The sequence below is a fragment of the Elaeis guineensis genome, chromosome 11, assembly GCF_000442705.2.
Source record: "Elaeis guineensis isolate ETL-2024a chromosome 11, EG11, whole genome shotgun sequence".
NCBI lineage: Eukaryota > Viridiplantae > Streptophyta > Magnoliopsida > Arecales > Arecaceae > Elaeis > Elaeis guineensis.
The window spans coordinates 121,670,448-121,690,708 of NC_026003.2; the positions used below are offsets into that span (position 1 = coordinate 121,670,448).

The 20,261-nt window shown below is 39.0% G+C and overlaps 2 protein-coding genes and 2 long non-coding RNA genes across 4 annotated transcripts; 1 reads left to right on the forward strand and 3 right to left on the reverse strand.

Annotated features, from left to right (window-relative positions):
* Positions 1 to 465: 465 nt before the first annotated feature.
* Positions 466 to 3,019, reverse strand: LOC105054450 (uncharacterized). Its single transcript, XM_010935953.4, is given in 4 exon segments — positions 466 to 2,010; positions 2,013 to 2,044; positions 2,287 to 2,399; positions 2,489 to 3,019. Coding segments are annotated over 4 exon segments (1,260 nt in total). The 5' UTR covers positions 2,573 to 3,019; the 3' UTR covers positions 466 to 979.
* A 1,483-nt stretch (positions 3,020 to 4,502) lies between these two features.
* Positions 4,503 to 5,276, reverse strand: LOC105054451 (uncharacterized). The gene is made up of 2 exons (XR_833591.4): positions 5,011 to 5,276; positions 4,503 to 4,640 (listed from the first exon to the last, which is right to left on the reverse strand). It is a non-coding gene; the product is annotated as an uncharacterized lncRNA (long non-coding RNA).
* A 3,648-nt stretch (positions 5,277 to 8,924) lies between these two features.
* On the forward strand, positions 8,925 to 13,017 carry LOC105054453 (cyanate hydratase). Its single transcript, XM_010935954.3, has 4 exons — positions 8,925 to 9,290; positions 11,893 to 11,964; positions 12,357 to 12,465; positions 12,808 to 13,017. Exons 1-4 carry the CDS (start codon positions 9,010 to 9,012, stop codon positions 12,841 to 12,843), a joined length of 498 nt encoding a protein of 165 aa, XP_010934256.1. The 5' UTR covers positions 8,925 to 9,009; the 3' UTR covers positions 12,844 to 13,017.
* Positions 13,018 to 14,448: 1,431 nt separating this feature from the next.
* LOC140852559 (uncharacterized) lies at positions 14,449 to 16,967 on the reverse strand. The gene is made up of 2 exons (XR_012135443.1): positions 15,100 to 16,967; positions 14,449 to 15,017 (listed from the first exon to the last, which is right to left on the reverse strand). It is a non-coding gene; the product is annotated as an uncharacterized lncRNA (long non-coding RNA).
* Between the last annotated feature and the right edge of the window lie 3,294 nt (positions 16,968 to 20,261).

The following is a 20,261-nucleotide window of genomic DNA, read 5'->3' on the forward strand; positions in this document are numbered from 1 at the left end:
TAAATGGAATATGTGCAAGTTAGGAACGTATTAAAAACTTTGAGATGATCAACCTACACCACTGGCTTTCTTGTTATAATGCACACAAACTCTTTTGGAGATCACAGGATTTGTCACTCATATATGACCTGATCTAGGAGCTGGGATAAATGAAGATCTGGTAAAGTTTAATTCCTGATATTGCAGGAAGTGCTGTATCAATGTTCTTTACTGTGATCCTTCCATATAAGACCAATTTGTTTATAACATTTCATGACTCATTCTGGGATCTCTTCAGTTTCTTCTTTTTCTTTTCCTACAAGGTGTCTAAACTACTTGCTTTGTTCATGTAAGCACCTTCTAGAATTCAAGTTCGAGCTAATAATTTAATTACCTCAGAAGGACGGATTGGAAGGGTTGCTCCATAAAGAGAATCAAAGATATCACATTCATGCGGAACACAGTTTAGTATGATATAATTAGCAGAACTGCAAATTTGACATCCTTTTACAATCCTCAAATTACACATACTAAAATTGGACATTTAGCTCAGCTTGTTACAGACATTGAAGTATACCATTTATCATAAGAACAGATCATTAGAAATGGTGCCTATGAAAAAGGAAAAACAAAATCGACTGATACATACCTTACACGATCTCAGCATTGTTTGTTTCTCATGCAGTCATGAATGAAGACACAACGCCTTGCTGACAATACAATGACCCATCAGATAGTGATAGACAGTAGAAGAGTTGCATTCACACTGAACTTGCACTTGAAGGATGAGTCAGACAAGCTCTAGGGACGAGTTCTTCGACAAGTGGAAAGCATTACAACATAAGACAAGTGGAAAGGTAAAAGAAAAAACTATGGTACTCACACAACAATTCAACTGGTAATCACACAACAGTACAAATCGCATACTAGAATCCACCATAAGCATAGCAACAATTGTGCAAGCTTAAGCAGCACCTTTGGTGGGAAAAGAAGCCAGTGCTCACAATTCATATTTAAAACTGTTTCTCTCCAGCACTTGGCATACCTTTCTGTATGTGCTTGTGGCATTTGGAATCCCTTTGATTGTGGAGCCAGATTGGCAAGAAGAACCCGAATCACTTCTCTGGTTTTTCCAGCTCCCACAACCACCCACAGTACCCACAATGGGGATTTCATCAGGGCTCCTGCTCGGGGACCTTCTAAGTGATGATGTTACAGATGATTGCTTAATATCCTCAACAGTTAAGACACCTGAAGTAGGTCGCTCCTCTTGACCAACTGACAATTTGGAGAAATCAGAATTACTTTGATGGGGCCTTTCCTTGTCTGAATTATCCGATGAGACCAGCCAGTTCGAAAGGCTAGCATCCACAGTAGCATCGTGTTGGGCAGGGCAATTGGTCCTGAGCCTACCTTCGATCTTAAATGTAGGCTCAGGACTGAAAGTTATCTTGTTCTCTATGTCTGAGTTGATATTTTCCTTCTTTCGATTCTTCGATGGAGCTGCGCGCACCTTAACTTCCCTCCACTGAGTGAGATTTTCTACAGGATTCAGCACAGGATGGACATACTGGCTCCTGTCGCGTGCAGTACCTTTGGCCAAAAGGGGTGGCTGTCTATCAGGAGAGACACTCTTGGATTTTGAACTGTTTACTTCCTGGATGCTTTGCTGTTGTTTCTCCACCTCTAGCAAAAGAAATGAAGCATTAGACTCTTCCTCATTTCCCTCTATGTCGACAACATTACCATCATCCTCATCTAAATCAATGTCCTCATAATCTTCGTCCTCGTCTTCTTCTTCCTCTCCATAGTCGATGTCGTCGTCATCATCACTACCCTCACAATTTTGATACCTATGGTTCAAGAGAGAAGCTCCCGAATTCGGAAGAGATTCATCATCAGCTTCCTCTGGCTTTCTTTCTTCTCTTATCACTTCATTCTCTCTCTTATCCTCTGATGAATGCTTTGGATCTTCATCTACTAAGACCTCTTCATATGTTTTGACATTCAAATCAAATGTTACTTTCTTTTGCTGCTGCCGAAGCTCCCCTGCTCATCATTATCTCTACAAATACAAAAGATAAAATATTAAATTCTAGTTGAACTGAAAGGGCAAGAACAGATCAAAGCAACATTGCGTATTAAGTGACAAAATTAGCACAAGCATATAGAATGCAGCAGCTGGAGCCACACGTCTCACAGACCAGAGCCTTAAAAAAATGAGAATAGCACCAATAAAGCGTAAACATTGGTAAATTTTTTATAAAAAAAAAAAAAAAAAATTCGAATGAACCATAAAAATAATACCTCGACTCCGGAGTTGAGCCGACCACTGCTTCTGAGATAAGTTTCTTCGGAGAAAGATTTAGTGTGAGTTGCTTCGAAGAGGGGTTCCGCAGCGGTTTGTAACTCTCGCACACCTAAGAAGTGCACTGTGAGTTAGAAGGACTGACGGAGATTATATGAAATGTAACAAAAACAAATGGTTAAAGCTCTAGAGCAAACCTACCCGATCTACTGGTGGTGATTTATTGGGTGGTCTTCGTCTCTTTCGATCCTTGGCACCCCCAAAGCAAGTAAGGAAGCACCCCATGAGCAAGGGAAATAATCAGAGCTCTCTCCCCTTGCTTTCTGTTTGGAATGGTTTGGAGAGAGCCAAAATGCTTCCTCTAGAGCTTCCTCATGGGGGAAGAGAAATGGAGGATGGGATCAAGAGAAGGAGAGAAGAAAACAAGAGATTTAAAAATGTGGAGGACAAAACTGTGAAGGGTTTTCTGTGAGCTTCGAGAATATGACCGTTGGCGGAGCAACGATGGTTGAACGCATTTTATTCTAAATATTAAAATATTTATAGTTAGAAGTCCCCCTTGGGTTCACCTTCCGATCAGAATTCGCCACGTGGAGATTCATGTTTCATATGACTCTTGTCATGTTTTGGGTATCTTTTGGACGTGTACATAGTTTAGGGAAAATAGTGGATATGCGATCCAGCTGTTTTAAATCGGATCTGCGGCCCGCTTGTTCGGTTAAAGAAAGCAGCCGAGGACGTGTCAGCTTCTGATTAGTTTAGAAGATGGATTCCTGTATCGATAAGGACTTGCCGCGTGGACCCCCTGTGACGAATTCTCTTGCTGCCCGAGGGGGATGGGGTTGGTTATCGTTAGTAGATGAATTCGTTATCGTTAGTAGGTGATTGTGTTGCCCAAGCGGATCTTCTTAGCTGTTATTCGGCTGAATTAATGCAGTACGAGATTTAGATTTTTTTTTTTTTCAATTCTTTATCAAAAAAGAGAGATCCATTCATATTAAAACTATCTAGATCTAAATTCTTAAAAATACATCACATAAAATTTGAATCTACAAGCTTTTCTTTCGTTACAGAAACGTAAGACCGTTCAAATAACATTATATATTTATCGGGGATTGCAACTCCCCAAAAAAAGTCAGGATTCATGTTCTTCCTCAGTGGTTATGGTGGGAAATTTATCTTTCTCTTTTTCTTTTTTTTTTTTGGTTTTTGGTATGAAATGAAACCTTTATTCAGAAGCGAAGACATGTACAAAACACTGTTCAAACCTGGACACATAAGAAGCAAGAACGAGTTCACATAAGAGATACAAACCAAACATCTGGCATACTGAACAAAGTAACCTCAAACTACCAGCTACAATTTTTAAAATGAAAAAGACAAAAGCATCCAAAATGTTGATAGCTCTGTGAGCAAAAATCAAAAAGAATAATTCCACCATAGATATGTGTTTGGTATTGTAATGTGGCTTGCTGTAAACAACGTCTAACATCTTCATTATTCTGTAACCACAAATCAGGAAAAGAAATTCCTCTATAGGCCTGCCTTTAGTATTAAAGCATGGCTTCCCGTGACCAATAATTTTGAATTGAAGGAAATTAGAAAGATGTACGCCATAACACAGCAGGCTGATCCCATGTTGAAGGATTGTCTTCATAGATAAATTCCCCCACACCGATACAGAGACTATAATAAGATAAAAAGGTGCCACACAAACCTCCGTATAAAGCAAGATGAAATGCCGTGGCAGTATGGATGTAGTTGATACTTCGAACATGATCCGGAATCCAGATCATATGCATATGTTATACTTTCTCAAAGCAATACTCAAATATGTTTACCAAAAAAAACAATACTCAAATATGTTTACCAAAAAATTTAAAAAAAAAAAGCAATACTCAAAGAGTTCATTCAGAAAATGAACTATTTGATAAAGAGGAGGGCAGGAATCCCGCCCCTAGTTCATTCAGAAAATGAAATACTATTGGATTTTCCTTCCCCGATTTATGAACACGTAGCAGCATCCGAGAAGCGATCTCCACGTATGGTAATCTAAAGTTTTTCTCAAACAAATATTAGTGCATAAAAAAGACAATAATTGCATGTAGAATTTAATCCTGTTCTTGTGGATGAGAGAATGCCATCTCAACAAAAACGAGTGCGTCACATTCAAAAAAAAAAAAAAACAAAAGCCAAAAACGTGGCAACCAGCAACTTCAAACATGACCAGATGTCATATTTTCTGCCATTTCTGAAGACCCAGCTTAAGCTGTAACAATGTTGCGTAAAAAAGATTTACATTATTGTACATACACAAAAATCCAAATATTCATCCTCCGAGTCGCTTGAATCACTGCAAGTAACAACAAAAATAAACGATTGATGAGAAGAATATCAAGAATGATGCCATCAGTTCTGTATCATAAGGTCAGAATATTCAATAAGTACACTTCTTTTTGGGTGATTCCTTCCAATCTTTGGCAGGCCGACTTCCACTACATATTTTTTGAGAAAAAAAGGGAGGGAAGACTCCTTACATAACTGATGAGAATTATTTGGATAATTAAAAAAGCGAGTTGGTAAGATATAGATAGGTAATAGTTCATATACAAAATGAAACAAAATATTGCATTAAAATAGTCATTCATTTCACCTTCTTTTAAGACAACAAAACAATGTTAACAAATGAAACTGAAAAAGAACGGACTTGGATGAAGACTAACCTGGGTTGGAATTCCAAAACTTCAGCGAGTTTGTTCCCACCGGAATCGTTCCACTGGACCTTCCTCCTCCCAGATCTTTTCCTCTTTCCGGCCATCCCTCCCTTGGCAGCCGGCGCCAAAAGAGATCTCCTCTCGTCTTCCTCCTGTTCCCTCTTATTTAATCCATTAACAGGCCCCTCAACAACGGGGGACCCGCCCCTGTCCTCGGTTTTCTGGCTCCCACGGCACCAATCCATTCTTCTTCACCGGAAACTCGAAAAGCTTCGTCTACTGCTCGATTTCCTCGAGAAATCCCATACCTAGACCCATCAAACGATTAAAAAGGGGGAAAAAATCGATTTTACCCCTTTTCCGGATAGGGATCGCTGGATTGCCAAAAAATCTGCGGAAAAAGCAGAAATTTGAGCGACGAATGGATCGAATAGGAAAGAAATATCCCCGATCCAGTAAATAACAAAGAAGAAACCGATTGGGCATTAGAAGAAAATGATAATTGAAAAAAAAGGAGAGGAGATTACGAGGAGGAGAAGGGTTGGGGGGAGCGGCGGGCGGCAACGGCAGCCCGCACTCGAGTTCCGAACAAACCGAAGGATTTTTCCGGTTACTTAGGGAGGCCGAGGCCATTTCCCTCGGCGTTCCCGCAATTATAGGTAGCGAGGCTGGCTAACTTGCGCTGTCCATCGGTAATGGTTTGACAAAAGCGCCATATGTTGTCTCCTGCCGCATCGGTGAGCCGTTTCCGCATAATAGGATTATAGGATTCTCAATTGTAATGGATCGCATGTTTGGTTCCGAGTTCAGACTTCCAACCTGGATTTTTTTTTTTTTTTTTTTTTGGATACATCGTTTCCAACCTGGTTCGACTTTATCCTTCTGGCGTACATACAAGTACAGCCATAAATAAGGGCCCCAAGAACCATTAGAAGTATGATGAGATGCTATAATAATTGTTGTTTGATTTAAACTTTGATACACATATGGCATTATGTTCATGCACCTTATGAGAGATCTTTTCTTCAAACTCCAGCATCATAATTGGATTTTTGAATACACAATTGTCTCTGTCTTGTAATATCATTTTGACGAGGCTTGATTATAAACATATATATTTTTTTATTTTTTGCTTTTGTAGTTTATATCGACGAGGTCCAAGCTTATATAAAAATTCAGGATTTTCACCTAATAAGAAAATTAATCCTCCTTGTCCTCTTCCAATAAATTAATAAGGGCCTTGCATGAAAAGCCGTCCTAGTTCTCCCTATTTGGAGATATTTTCTTCATTCACTTTTGGTACCCATCTCCCCTCCGGGGAGCCTCATTAAATCTACTCTCCGGATACATTTCCTAGAGAGTACTCTAGCATGACAACTGAGTCATCTTTTCCCCTCTCTATCTTGTTTTTACTTTGGTGCTTTTGATTCCATGTTTAGAATATGACTATTGGATTTCATAATGACATGCAATAAAAAATTAGCTTAAGTCTGCTCACTCATTTCTTTTGCAGAAGAGCATAATGATAAGTCGACTAGAAATATTCATGACAATTTTTTTACATTTGCAAGATTCCAATGAACATAGTTTTGGGAAGCTTAGACATATTTTGCCGCATATTATGCTATATGTGTGTTTGTTATGTGTCAGCTTAGATCAGCACATGCTATCTTCAACAGGACAGATTGCAATGGGGCAATGATTGCGATCATACAACATCGTGACAAGCCACCAATCTCTTTAAAACCTAAAGAGTACAACTAGCATACCCTCTCCATGAGGTAAGTCATTGCTCTTGTTTATCTGCTTCTCTCCTCTTCCTGAACTTTAGCTTGTTATAACCAGAAAAATATGAAGAGTGGGAGATGGTCTCCTGAGGAAGACACAACTCTTCAAGAGTACGTCAACCAACATGGAATAGGTCGTAGCTGGAAAATGTTGGCCCAAAATGCTGGTCCTTTGTGTATTGTGCATCTCCCTTCAATGCTTATCCCAGCAACATCTTTTTCATTCAGTATTCAAGTCTCTATTTGTTCAACTAATGACGGTTCTTGAAAAAATATATAACTTTTGGAGATTTGCAGCATTGTTACTTCTTAACTATAACATATATAAACTCCGAGTTAATACGCCCTCCTAATCTCATTCCTCTCCTATTTTTCTAGGGTTGTGTTACAGTGCTCCTTAAATATGTTTCATAGGAGGTTAGGGAGCATTCTGACCATTGATTACTTGAAGTTAATTAAGGGATTTTCATCCCAACAAGTTACCAACCGGATTCTCCACTTTCCTTCACCCCACGCCTCCCGCCCCGCAGTGTCTCCATACCGACAGCCTTCCCACGCTGGCGGCCTCCCCGTGCCAACGGCATTGCCAGGCCCTCCTCTCCCTCGTTGTGTCCGAACGTCTTCCAATCCCGAACCCTCGCCTGCTGCCTTCCCATACCGATGGCCTTCCTGTGCTGCTGCCTCCCTGTGAGGGTAATGCTGGCCGCCCCTCCTCTTACCGACCGCCTCCTCCTCATGCAGGAAGGCATCGTCCTTCTCTTCGGCACCCTCTTTCTTTCACCACCCCCTCCTCTCGCCCACAGCATCCCCATGCCGACGGCCTCCCTATGTCGGCGGCCTTTGTATGCAGCTACCTCCCTACGAGGGCAACATCAGTCGCCCCTTCTCGCCTAGTACGTCCGACAATCTGATGGCTTCTTCGTGTCGCGGCCTCCTTGCAAGGGTAATATCGACGACTCCCTCCTCTTGTTGGCCACTCCCTACTCACACGGATAGGCATTGCCTTTCCTTTCGCCGCCTCCTCTTCTCGCCCACAGCATCTACATACCAATGGCCTCTCAGTGCCGACGGCTTCCTTGCACTGGCAGCGTTGCCCCTTCTCTTGCCACCAGATTGAGAATGAGGAAATCACATATCAAAAAAAAATCAACATTAAAAATGCTCATAATTTTCTGAAAATGTAGCATCCTAATCATTCACTTTTATGCCAATTTGTCCATAAAAATTAAAAAAATTATTTGCACTAGCCATAATCATAACCGGCTACGAAAAACAAACAGTACTCTAATGATCAAAATTTTTTAAAAATAAAAATGATGATAATGACTTTAGAGCATCGTAGCATTTATCTTTTTTTTTTTTCCTTTCTTTTTTTTTTTTTTTCCCTCTTCACGAGAATTGTGGTTATTGAGGATGCGTTTATAGGATGAAGCTATTCACAGTTGCCCTCCAATTATTCTCGAAGAAAAAGCTATTCATAGTTCCATCACTTAAACCAAAGTACAATGATTTATTTTTAAAGTTTATAGTAAGAACTACTTTCCTTTTTTTGAATTTTCCAAGTGCTATCATCCTATCGGCCACTACCTTTTATGGATCAATACATAGATCATCCCCCACTGCTTGTTGTCCTTCCTTGCAAATCTAAATCTCTCTTACCACCAGGACTTGCTTGGACTGCATATCTCTGCATCTTCCATGCAAATCTAAATTTCTCTTACCACCAGGACTTGCTTGGACTGCATATCTTTGCATGCTGTGCTTATTCATCGTTTGCATCTTTTCTATAATCACAATTCACATAACAAATTATGCGAGGTCCCACTTTAGACCTGGCATTTTAGAAAGAATGATAGGATCTCATACATTAAGCGCTTCTCTTGATGTACCGTTATACAAATGAATGGTGGTGATTGACAACCACATTATTCACATTATATAGGATATAATTTTTCCACAGAGATATTGCCAACCTGATGACTCACCCTCCTCTTTCCCTGGAAGACAAATAGGAGAATTCCACATCATCCGTGTAATGCTTTCGTGGGATGCGTGTGTTACCCTTCTCATTTATGCTTATTTATCGTCTCCCTTCTTTTATATATTCTGGCCAAGAGGCGTCATATGCCAGATTATATATATAGATGACACTGGGAGCTCAACCTCGGTGATACTCTGTTCCCGTGGTGCCACTCTGTTCTGGAGGGAGTTAGGGAAAGCGATGGATAGAGGACGGGCGATGACCGACGAGACGGTGGTGGGGCGGCTGATGGCGGCGAAAAAAGCGTCGGGGAAGTGCTACTCCCAGATAGCGGTGGAGACGGGGCTCACCAACGTCTACGTCGCCCAGTTGCTCCGCCGCCAGGCCCAGCTAAAGCCCGCAACCGCCCTCGCCCTCCGGGCCGCCATCCCAACGCTTACCGATGATCTCGTCTCCGAGATGATGAACCCGCCCTTCCGATCCTACCACCCCAATCTCATCCAGGAGCCCGCCATCTACCGGTATGTCACCCAATCCCCTCTTTTTCCTATTATTCTTTGAATCCTTTCTTTCTATACTCCCCATTCTTGGATCTTTCGGTTATTCGCGGGTTCTGCGAGGGCTTGAATTTAATTAGGTTTCATCTCTATTTTTCGGTAAGAAAAAACCCGTTGTGTTGATTTAGGTTTATCCAGTTGTTTATTTTTTAACCCTACTTCTGGTTGACTTCTTGATTTTGCCCATTGGAGGCTGCACACAAACAAACACAAGATGAATTCTTTGGGAAGAGAATCCATTCTAGTGATCAAATCTTGCCGATTCCAAATATCTTGGGTTTTCATACCTGGGCCTTCGCTAGTTGCAAAATCTTTCATTGGATGCGCTTGGTTACTAGTTTTGTTCACGTTTCTCTGGGTTGTTTTCTGGATTCATCAAGTCCACTCTTTTTTTGTTTCCCCTTGCATTCTCAATTTCGTAATTAACATTTACACCTCGTTCGTCTGTCTTCTTGCCTCTGTGCATGGATTTAGGCTTCCCTGCTCTCATGGTTTTTAACTGTCTTTGTCCTGTCATTCTTATCTTCATGATTGTGTTTTACGCATATTTGATCATTCTTGCTTGACATTGTACCCTAAACCTTTTTGTTTTTTTTGCCTTCATTACCTCAGACTAGTCTCCTTGATGCATTTTTTTCAGCTCTCGTAGTGTTGTTGCCTTTTTATCTTACTTTCAGGGTTGATTACTAGGGTTAAAACTTTTGTCCTGCCTTGGGGTACACTTTTATTTCATAATCCACTTGCTAGCTTGCATCGTCATACCTGGTTCTGCATCACTTTGGTGTTAGAACTGATGCGTATCAGAGCTGCACTTACAAGCGCATCGCCGCTACCCCGTCCTGCTTATTGGGATGACTCCATGTATGTTGTGTGTAAAACAGGTTGAATCCCTAGGGGTTAATGATTCTCTACTGTGCTGATTCATTAAGTTTCACTATTTCAACACTAAAGTGAACTTCCAGTCTGTTTTACAAAGTCAATGGATGGTTTGCAGAGTATTTGATGGTGTACATGTAGAGTTACAAATAAGTAGTCCTCAGAAAATTCTTATCCACAAGTGATAATGGAAGCTTTGAATAGTTTGGCGTTTGGGGTTAGGTAGATTTTGAGGTCTGTGTATGGGAAAGTTTAAGAAGATGGTTATGTACAGAATTGGTTATGGCTGTTTTGTTAACTTTGGGAGATAGTTGATGTGGGAGTTGGCTCCTTCTTTAATGTTTTTTAGACTTCAAATGCTGCATTACAAAGATTACAAGGAATCATTTGAAAGCACTTCAAAAAGGCTGTTTGTCTTTAGATGTTCAATGGAGGTCCTTACTTTGTCAAGTTTTGAGAAGTGGTTCTAAAAATGTGGTGTGATGCCTACTGTTTAATTATCTCGTGGTTGTCATTTCGCAGGTATATTAACTAATCAAGGATTTGGAAGAGCATTTTGCTGGTTCAGTATTACATAGTTTCCCACATGACATTTTGTGAAGATGGTTTCTGTGGGTCGTCTTTAGGATCACTAAGTATAATCCCCTAAAATTGTTCTCTCATTTATTTGTGATTTAAGTTGTTTGCCAACTCATAATATGGCACCTTTGGTCTTCCACAACTTTTTATGTTACTATTTATGCTTATGGTGCATGATGAAGTCCATATTGATGATTATTGGTAAAACTGCAGGGCCCTTCTTAAGTTCTTTGTTTTACCTTGGAAGCCATTTATCCTTTTCCTAAGAAGAAGAAAAATAGTTTCCTGGCTAGCTGCAAGCAGTTCTTTGAACTCTTTTGTGCATCCTGAAAGCTGTAACAAAGATATGGGACTTCTTTTGCAGCATGTGCGAACTGTTTCCCAACCATTAAGATACTTATATGTGTGTTTTCATCTTTTGTTGCCTGGTCTGTCTAGAAGAAGAGGAACATTCACCTGTCTAATATACTTAATTCCTTCGATAGCTTTTAGATGTATCAGAATTTTTGTCTGATATACTGTTAATTATTGGTGTTTTCAGCTATTAACTTGTGGATTCTTAGATGCTTTTGGTGTTGCTTGTTGAGTTGCTGGTTTGAATCAGTCCTTTGGTCTTTTCGTTGTGATCACTTACTGCCAGTTGATTGTTATACTGCCTATTGTATGTTGTCTGATCCATTGTCATGCATTAGCAACTATTTGTGGTGAAAAAGTTTTGGCATTCTCAGATGTTATTCAAAACTGCCTGCCTTGTGCTACCTCTTTATTCTTCAGGAGTGCTGCTTTCAGGTGGTGGTTTACTCCTTTTTGTGAATTAAGATGTCCAGGACTAGTTTTTTTTGCTGCTCTGCATGTTTTCTTTGGTGCCATAATTTGTGGTCCGGTCCTTTGTGCTAATGTTGGATTCATTCCCTTGTCATTGATCATGTATATCTCTTCCTTAAATTGATAAAGGTCGAAAACTCTTAAATCAATCAGATAGTCGTTCTTTCTGCTTTTGGGAAGAGAGTTCTAAAAACCATTTGGATATAGCTTATTATCTTAATGTATTTTGCTATAGAACTGTTAGTCGTAGCTAGTCATTTCAGCGAACAGTATGTGGATCTTGCAGATTGAACGAAGCTGTTATGCATTTTGGAGAGAGCATCAAAGAAATCATTAATGAGGACTTTGGTGATGGCATGTAAGTTGTTGTACAATTTATGCTTTTCATCAAAATTTCAAAGACAATGGTCGTAATTATTGAATATTCTCAAAAAAAAAAAAAAAAAGATTTTAACTATTGAGTGACAAGGATAAAGCCCTATCTATACAAATATGACACTATATATTGCAACTGAACATCAAATCATAGGAAGATTATATGATATCATGATGTGAAAATCATAGCTTTTATATTTTTACAGACTACTATGGCTCTGTCATCTTGGCTTGGTAGATGAAGATTCGATTTTATTGTTTTCACTTAGAATATCTAGTACGGGAGGATCAAGTTTTGATTATGTTTCATTGAAGGATCCACTATATACACAACGATGATTATTTGGGTGATAGTTTTACTTCTTTCATTCTCAGTATGTCAGCTATAGACTTCCACTGTTCAGTTGACAAGGTCCAAGGTGTTGATGGGAAGGACCGTGTAGTTATTACATTTGATGGGAAGTATCTGCCTTACAGCGAACAGGTCAGTCCCTCCCCTCACCTCCCCTCCCCCGCGGAATAAAAGAGCTGCGATAAAGGCAAAAATGATAAGTTTATATATTTTATTTCCATAGGAAAGTAACCAGCTGCAAAAAAAGAAACAAAAAATGTTTTCCTTTTATTGGTGTATATTCATATGTAGAAGTGCATGCAAAATCCTTCACATTAGTCCATGCTATTGATTTGTGAAAGACAGTTTTTTCTTTCATCTGTGTACTTATTCATATTTGATTAATTAAGTCCGAACTAGAATGCCAAATATTTTGGTTTGTATTAGGTTTTACTGTTTTAATACTAATGTTGAACCTTATTGTTTTTCCTGCAGAGGTCTGAGCATATGGTCTCAAGGTTGAGGCGTTGATAAATTTCTTAAGGAGGATATTCTAGTTTGTATGCATGTCATTTATATGTATGTCTGTGTATGACTTCGCAAATATGTGACTTCCTTGGGATAGAGCCATTGCTTCCGTATTATGGTTTTGTAACTTCTCAGTTGTGGGAACATCTCGCAAGGCTTTTCTTTTCTTTTCTTAAATTTTTATTCGTTGTGCTGGAACACCTTTCAGGTTAAAATACTCCCGCACAAAGCACAATGCGTAATCGACCGAGTCGCTTCCCCATCGGTGGCTTGGTTTTCTGAGGGTTAATCTCCATAAAATGAATCAAAGAGGTTGCAGTTGGCTGTGCGCCGTCTACATTTTTTTTTTTTTTTTTCAATTTCTTTTTTTAAAGAAGGCCTGAAGAGAGAAGCAAAGGCAGATGGGTCTCCGATGGTATGTATGTCGTTTATTTATTTGTTTATTTATTTATTTATTTATTTATATTTTGAGCTTGATCGACCTGGATGCCGGCAAGTTACTTGAGATTTTACGTTCAAGTTTGGCCTGTCAACCAATCGCATAAACTCTTCATGAGCTCAGATTAGCTACTGGTGAATGGCTTGCTCATTCGACAACCATAGTTTTTGAGGGTTGTGGAATGAAAAAAGGTAAATGGCGGACGCATCCATGCAAGCGAGCGCCTCTTCACTTGATTCCCGGTCGGTTGATGGTGCAAAATGCTTCTCTTGCTACGGCCATATCGTAGATTTTAACGGCCATATGTGCGACTTGAAGATGGCTTGAGGGCAGAACTGCATGTCTTCTACCTCCCTAGGCTTGCAGAGCGGGCAGAGAGAACTGGAAATACCATCCTCTATCCCTGATGTAAAGTGTGTGTTCTGAAGAGGCAACTTGGTTCCTTTGAGCCTCCCTGGTCACCACCAGTCTTATCGCGTAGTTACTTCCATCGAAGAAGGTGAAAGATCTCCGTCACTATGAAAAAATCTGATGTCGGAAATGCATCGCTAGGATTAAATAGTTCCCACTCAGACAGCCATACCTTTAATTAACCCTCTCATGGCCGGCAACATCCTCAACCAATCATGGCTTACCACTTCAGATCTTTGAGCAAGTCCAGCATGTATCATCTATAACGAAAAATCCTGTCAGGAGGATAAAACAGGGACAAACTGAGAGAGAAATCATTGCCTGCGTTCTGCCTTCCGTACCATCTAAAATTTTGTATTGCCATGGGACTTTTCTTCGTCCTTGTAAAACAAATCACAATCGTTTCAGCCGATGATGACCATCCTCAACGAACCATGAACCTTGAAAAGCTCAACATACTTAAAATAATATTGGCTAGATGTGAAATGCTGCCGGTGCATATTTTTGGATAGAAAAATACGCATGAAATCATTCTTGTAGGAACGCAATAGCCGGTGCAGCTCGTCACGGAAGAAAATTAAATATGGCTTGAAAGTTTACCCAAGTTGTTGAAGATATGCCAAAATCCTTTTAGTGGTAAATATTTTGGCTGTGAAGGTACTCCTAGGGTGTCGAGGCCTGCAATTTCTGGATCCAGGTACTATAATGTGCTTTGTGTTCGTGATCATAAAAGTAGAGCATTGGAGGCAAAAAAAGGATGGATTAAAGGGCATGACAAATTGACATTCAAAAGGCAATCTTCATATTGTGGAATTACATTTAAAATTAGTAAGACCATCCATCCTTTACATACAACAACTGAATTGGGGAATTACCTGTTAAATTAAGAATTAATGGACCATAGCTTGCAGGAATTGGTCTCCTCCAAATGTGCCACCCGAAAATTCTTAAACTACCATCGGCATCACCTCTACATCTATGATGTCAGCTTCAACTTTATTGAACTGATATCCATTCCAAACTTGCCTGACACCACATGTAAGAAAATTGCTGAATGATTCTCAGTATCACAGATATGAAGCCATCAGTTCTTCTTACCAAGTACAACACTCCAAATGCGTAATGGTTCATCCTTTCTTCTTAATGATAACTGCCTCAAATATTGATTTGAGAGAAAATCAGCAACCAACACAAAAGAACTACTAGTAGGTACTCTGCAGCATCTATCGAGGCCAATTATAACTACCAAGGCACTCTGCTGGCAATGCTTTTGATCTCAGATCCTGGTTGACAGATGATGAAATGGATCCCGTATAGATGACAACACCTAAAAAGCACCATGAGTAAAAGGACAGAACTTACAAAAGTTTCAGCACCAGAAGGGGAATCCACAAAGACAATAAACTAACCGTGTGATGTCTTCATCTTCTGTACTATAATATACTTGCCTCCTTACAGCTTAGCTTATGAAGATTCACAAAGGAGACCTGGAATCTTACCCACAAACTTTTGCAATTAAGAAAAGGTTGGAAGGGGAGACGAGGACTGAAGGACATATGTAATAAATAAATGCAGAAATAGGAGATAAGGATATAACTAAAGGAACATGAGAATTATTTGATACAAGGACAAAAGCAAAGTAGATCCAAAATAAATCAAAATCATGCAAAGTTCTTCAATGTGAAGGTATTCAAAAACAAAACTGCGATAGGTCAAAACAAAAGTCAAAAAAAAAAAAAAAGGTTATAAAAAATTCTAAAATTTTCTTGATATGATATTAATGTTCTTCTCCTGGAATGTCTCGATAGAATATCCCACTCTCCCAGTAGTTTCTACAGGCTATCAATCAAGATAGCTTCAAACAACAAGAAAACCACCTTGCTACAAAAAAAAAAAAAAAAAACTTTGTGATTATTTCTTAAAATAAACGGAACTTACTTCTTAGACTTCTCTCACCATCTAAGAGTGCATATAGACAGTTACCCACCTTCACAAACTCTATACGAACACTTCGAAGCAGAGAAAATGAGGCGAAAAAATGCAGTGAAAGAAAGAACATATCAAAATTACTCATGTTCGCTTGCACTTAAAAATTGCAGAGAAGTTGTCGAGAATGTGGACACAAGAGGGTTAGCTGATATCGAACCAGTTGCCTTTGTCATTCTCTCAACATTATTACCTTTTAATGGAAAAATATTAGGCCGGTTGGAAAATTTTGGCTCATTATTGTCTCTTTGTTCTTGTCCCTAAATTTTCTTTCCAGGATCAAACAATAAAAACGATGATTTCTCTCTGACTTTTTGTTCTTTCACTTTCTCAGAAACCAAAAGGAGCCCCAACGATTGGCATGCCGATGAATATGTCACAATGCCAAATTTTATATTGTAAATGAACATTATGAAACTCAATTATAGCAAATGTCTATCAGAAGAGTCTATAGCATATGGCATAAAAGCACAAACAAGGATGAGGAAGTTAAACCAGCAAAACATTTCCCGATATTAGTGACAATTATCAATAATGAAAAAGCTTAAATTTCAGTCAACTGACCTGAACATAAAACTTGACAAAGCATTGACCCCAACCTACATACATGGGCAAATATAGATAAAATGAACGGAACCATGGTTCTGTAAATATCTTGTTTATGCAATTTCAGTAACAGAAGCCTAAAGGGAACATATAGCATCATCTTAGCTCTATATTTTGGATCAATCACCAGCTCACTTGCATCTGACATGGCATTTTCCACCTCCCAAGTGCCACATGACGGCCCTTGTTTATTTGCAATGGCACCTTGACTCAAAGCAATGGCCTCAGTGGTCCAAACCCGCAACATAGCTAGATAGAAATGGCATAGCAGTTGGTTGAGTTGGATTGATTAGGATCAAAATGGACCAATTTGGTAGTTCCTGTTTCCTTTTCTAGTCAAAGGTAAAAACCTTTTATATTTTTTCCGTTTTTTAATTATTGTCTCCCACCCTTTTCTTTTATCCAATTCAGCAAGTCCCAAATGACTTTCAATATAATTCATTCCACTGCTCTTGTAGGATTAGTAGCCTTTTAGCAGAACATGATGATATCTTCCTGATGCTCTTACTCAGAAATTGCGAATACAAAATTTGCCATCGACGATGACTCTTGATCCCATGGTGCCATCAGACACAAATAAGAATCAAGGTTTTTCAAGGTATGGAAGAAATGAGGCGTCCCGGCCATCCCTTCTCATTCCTGTGAGTGAAATCGGATTTGGATTGGGCAGGACTCTGAAACCCATCCAGAAAGGGAAAGAAAGAAGAAAAAAAGTAAGGAAAAAAAGAAAAAAAAAAGGAGGAGAAAAGGAGAAAAAGAAATGAAGGAAAGAAGAAGAAAACGTATGAAAAGAAGAAAGGAAAGAAGAAGAAAAGGAGAAAAAGAAAGAAAGGAAAGAAAAAAAAAAAGAAAAAAAGACTAATGAAAGAAAGAAAGAAAAAGAAAAGGAAGAAGGAATAAATGAAAAAAAAAAGGATGGAATGGAGAAGAAAATGGAAGGATAGAAGGAAAAAGAAAAAGAAAGAAGAAAGAAGAAAGAAAAGGAAAGAAAGCAATGAAGAAGAAAAAAGAAAGGAAAGAAGAAGGGGAGAGAGTCAGAGAATATCTATCAGAATGCTCGATTAGGAAGGCCACCAGCATAAAGTAGCACATCATGGCATCTCATTTTGTAGAGAAACCGAGACAACACCATCCCTCGAGATTTAAAACCTCACAGTTTCTTTTCCTTATGGTGCTTGTTTATAGCTATACCGACAACATGGTTGTATTTTCCAATCTAAAGAGTTGTTCGAAGTGATTTTTGGTAGTTTGAGGCTGCATAGCTGCTGCTTAATCCTAACAAATGGGTTCAAAATTTTGTTTTAAATGTTCTAACTGCTTCTTTGGTATGACAAACAACCAATGTGAACAATCACAAAGAAACACAACTTTTCCCTGCTTGTGAATTTTTTACTTCTATATGATTGATACATTAATTTTACAAAACTTAGACAACTCCTATATTCTTTCTTTCTTTCCATTCTTTTTCTTTTTTTCTTTTTTTTTTTTGGAGAAAGATCTTTTTTCAAACAAGATATCCTATGCCAAATTACATAAACTACAAATATCAAAGAATATTTGAACATCAAATGTTAGTTTTATCTTCTTCATCTGATCAAAGCTCCTGTTATCAACCAAATCAATGTTATCTCACACAGTGCCTTTAAGAACAAGAAATAATCAAGTCAAAGGCCTAGCAAGAACCTAATTATGAGTACACATCAAGAAGATACATGATGTAATATGATAACTAGATTCGTATATTTAGGATATACACATTAGTAATGAAAAAATTTCAGGTATACAAATACTTAGAAGTAACATAACAAATTCTCACCTAAAACTGCATGTAAATTGTTATTTCCTTCTTGGTCCTTGAATCTGCATGCAGAAGAATCAATGGCAATTCCAATGCATAAAGAGATTGAAGCAACATTAACTATTACAAAAATAAGGTGCACCTTGTGTCTGATCTAGTTCCAAATCTGTAACTTCATATTTGAAGATCCTCCATGCGATTCCCTCTCTTACACACCATGCAATCGATGCAGATGATGACTGGCATACATTTCCAGCTCAAATTCAGTTGGTTCATGCATCTAAGTTATTGTGAAGAATATTGGAGCGAACTTAATATCTTCCAAGGAAGTACGAGAAAGATTTTATATCTCTTGCCTTCACAGACAAAAGGGCTTTATATGATTTTTGTGAATGTAAAGCTTGCGAGCAAGCCTTCTTCCAGAAGAGATTCTTACAAAGAAATTTCTGACAGCAAGTACATTAGCTCAGTTCATCCATTTTATAAAGAATCACCCAGCTGAATAGCTCAAAATTTATCTTGGTGACTTCTCCTGTGACTAATCAAGGTAGTCCTCTTTACGTATCTTCACGTTAGACCTACAAGTTTTTAAGGGGCACATAGAACTATATATTTGCAGGGAAGTATTAAAGAAAAAGCTCCAAACTTTGGTCGCAGAGAACAAAAGAGTTTCGCGATCATACGTGATTAAAGCTGTGGAGATCTATGAATATCCTTGTATTTACCTAAAAGAGCATGCCAGGTGATTCAACCTTTCATATCTTGCTGCTCTAAACAAAAGAAGGTTGAGTCAATAGAAGTCTTTGTATTCTGAACTTTCCAATGAATTAAATATTCTAATATTAAATAATACATAGGCAACCAACTTGATAAGATAATATGGTCCAATTATCACCAACAGCAATCAACCAGCAATAAACTAGGTATGTTGGCTTAAGATAGTATTTCTGCTTAAGATAATGGATTGTCTATATGCTACATCCCACAAACCATCACAGAATATTGATTGAAACCACTGCAATTGTTCATCTTGCAGGACAAGGATGCCCCTAAACCCTAACGTACAAGGAAATCATTGTTGAACCATACAAATTAAGGTGTAAATTTGCTGATTCTTTTGTTCCATGAATAAAATGCAGACATTTGTTGGGCTGAATTAATGTCAAAAATAAGAAAGCTGAAATCTTTAATCTATAAATTAGTAACTTCCATCCTAATATGGCGTTATTTATTATATCTTTTTATTTATTTGATAGATCAATCCTCAGTTTAAGCCTTATACCTTCAAAGACTTACCACAAGGAAAGAAACGAGCACATAACATCACTAGCATAACCCACTTAGGGCAGGACTGAACTGAGTCCTGCACGACTAAGAACCCTTTGAAAAAATAAGGAACAGGATAGAGCTTTGCTTATGCCCCTTTTCTTTTCTTCCTTGTGCTCACCAAGCAGCAAAGGATTGCCCCCTTTCTCCTTCTAGGGCACGTCCAGCATCCAAGGCACCGAGACCTTCATTGTCACTGCTGCCACCTCTCTCTCTCTCTCTCACATGTATGGCTGCTGCCACCTAAGGTCAACCACCAACAGTGGCCTCTCCTCCACCTCTCTCACCCTTGCCCACATCTGCCACCACTTGACCATCACCAGAACCATCCACCTCTCCTCCATGCCCCCCTTCCCCTCTCCCACCTTGGTCACAGCCAAGCTCCACTTGCTCACCACCACCTCCCTCTATTTGACTCCACCTTAGCCACATAGCCCAATCACATCAACCACCACCACCCATCTCCTTGGCCACATTACCCACCCAACAACCACTCCCCACACCTAAGCCATCCCTAATCACCACTGCCTCTTCCTCCCACTTTTCTTCACCTACATCCCTATGACCACAACATCAATTCCACAAGCCTTTGCTGAGCAAGCAGGTAAAAGATGAAAGATAACTAATCCTTTCTTTGTCCAAACTTTGTGTAGGATAATAGCACCGAGGTTTTTCTATCTATGGGAATCATGAAGCAATCCCAAGACGAACCTAAACTTTCAGCTAGAATTATAAGCTAAGAATATCTTAAGTACCTGAACAAACCATCACAGCAACATCACCAACATCGCACCAATATCAATCATCACATTTTACAATTTGACAGTGCAAATCTATAAAGCCAATCTTTCCCGT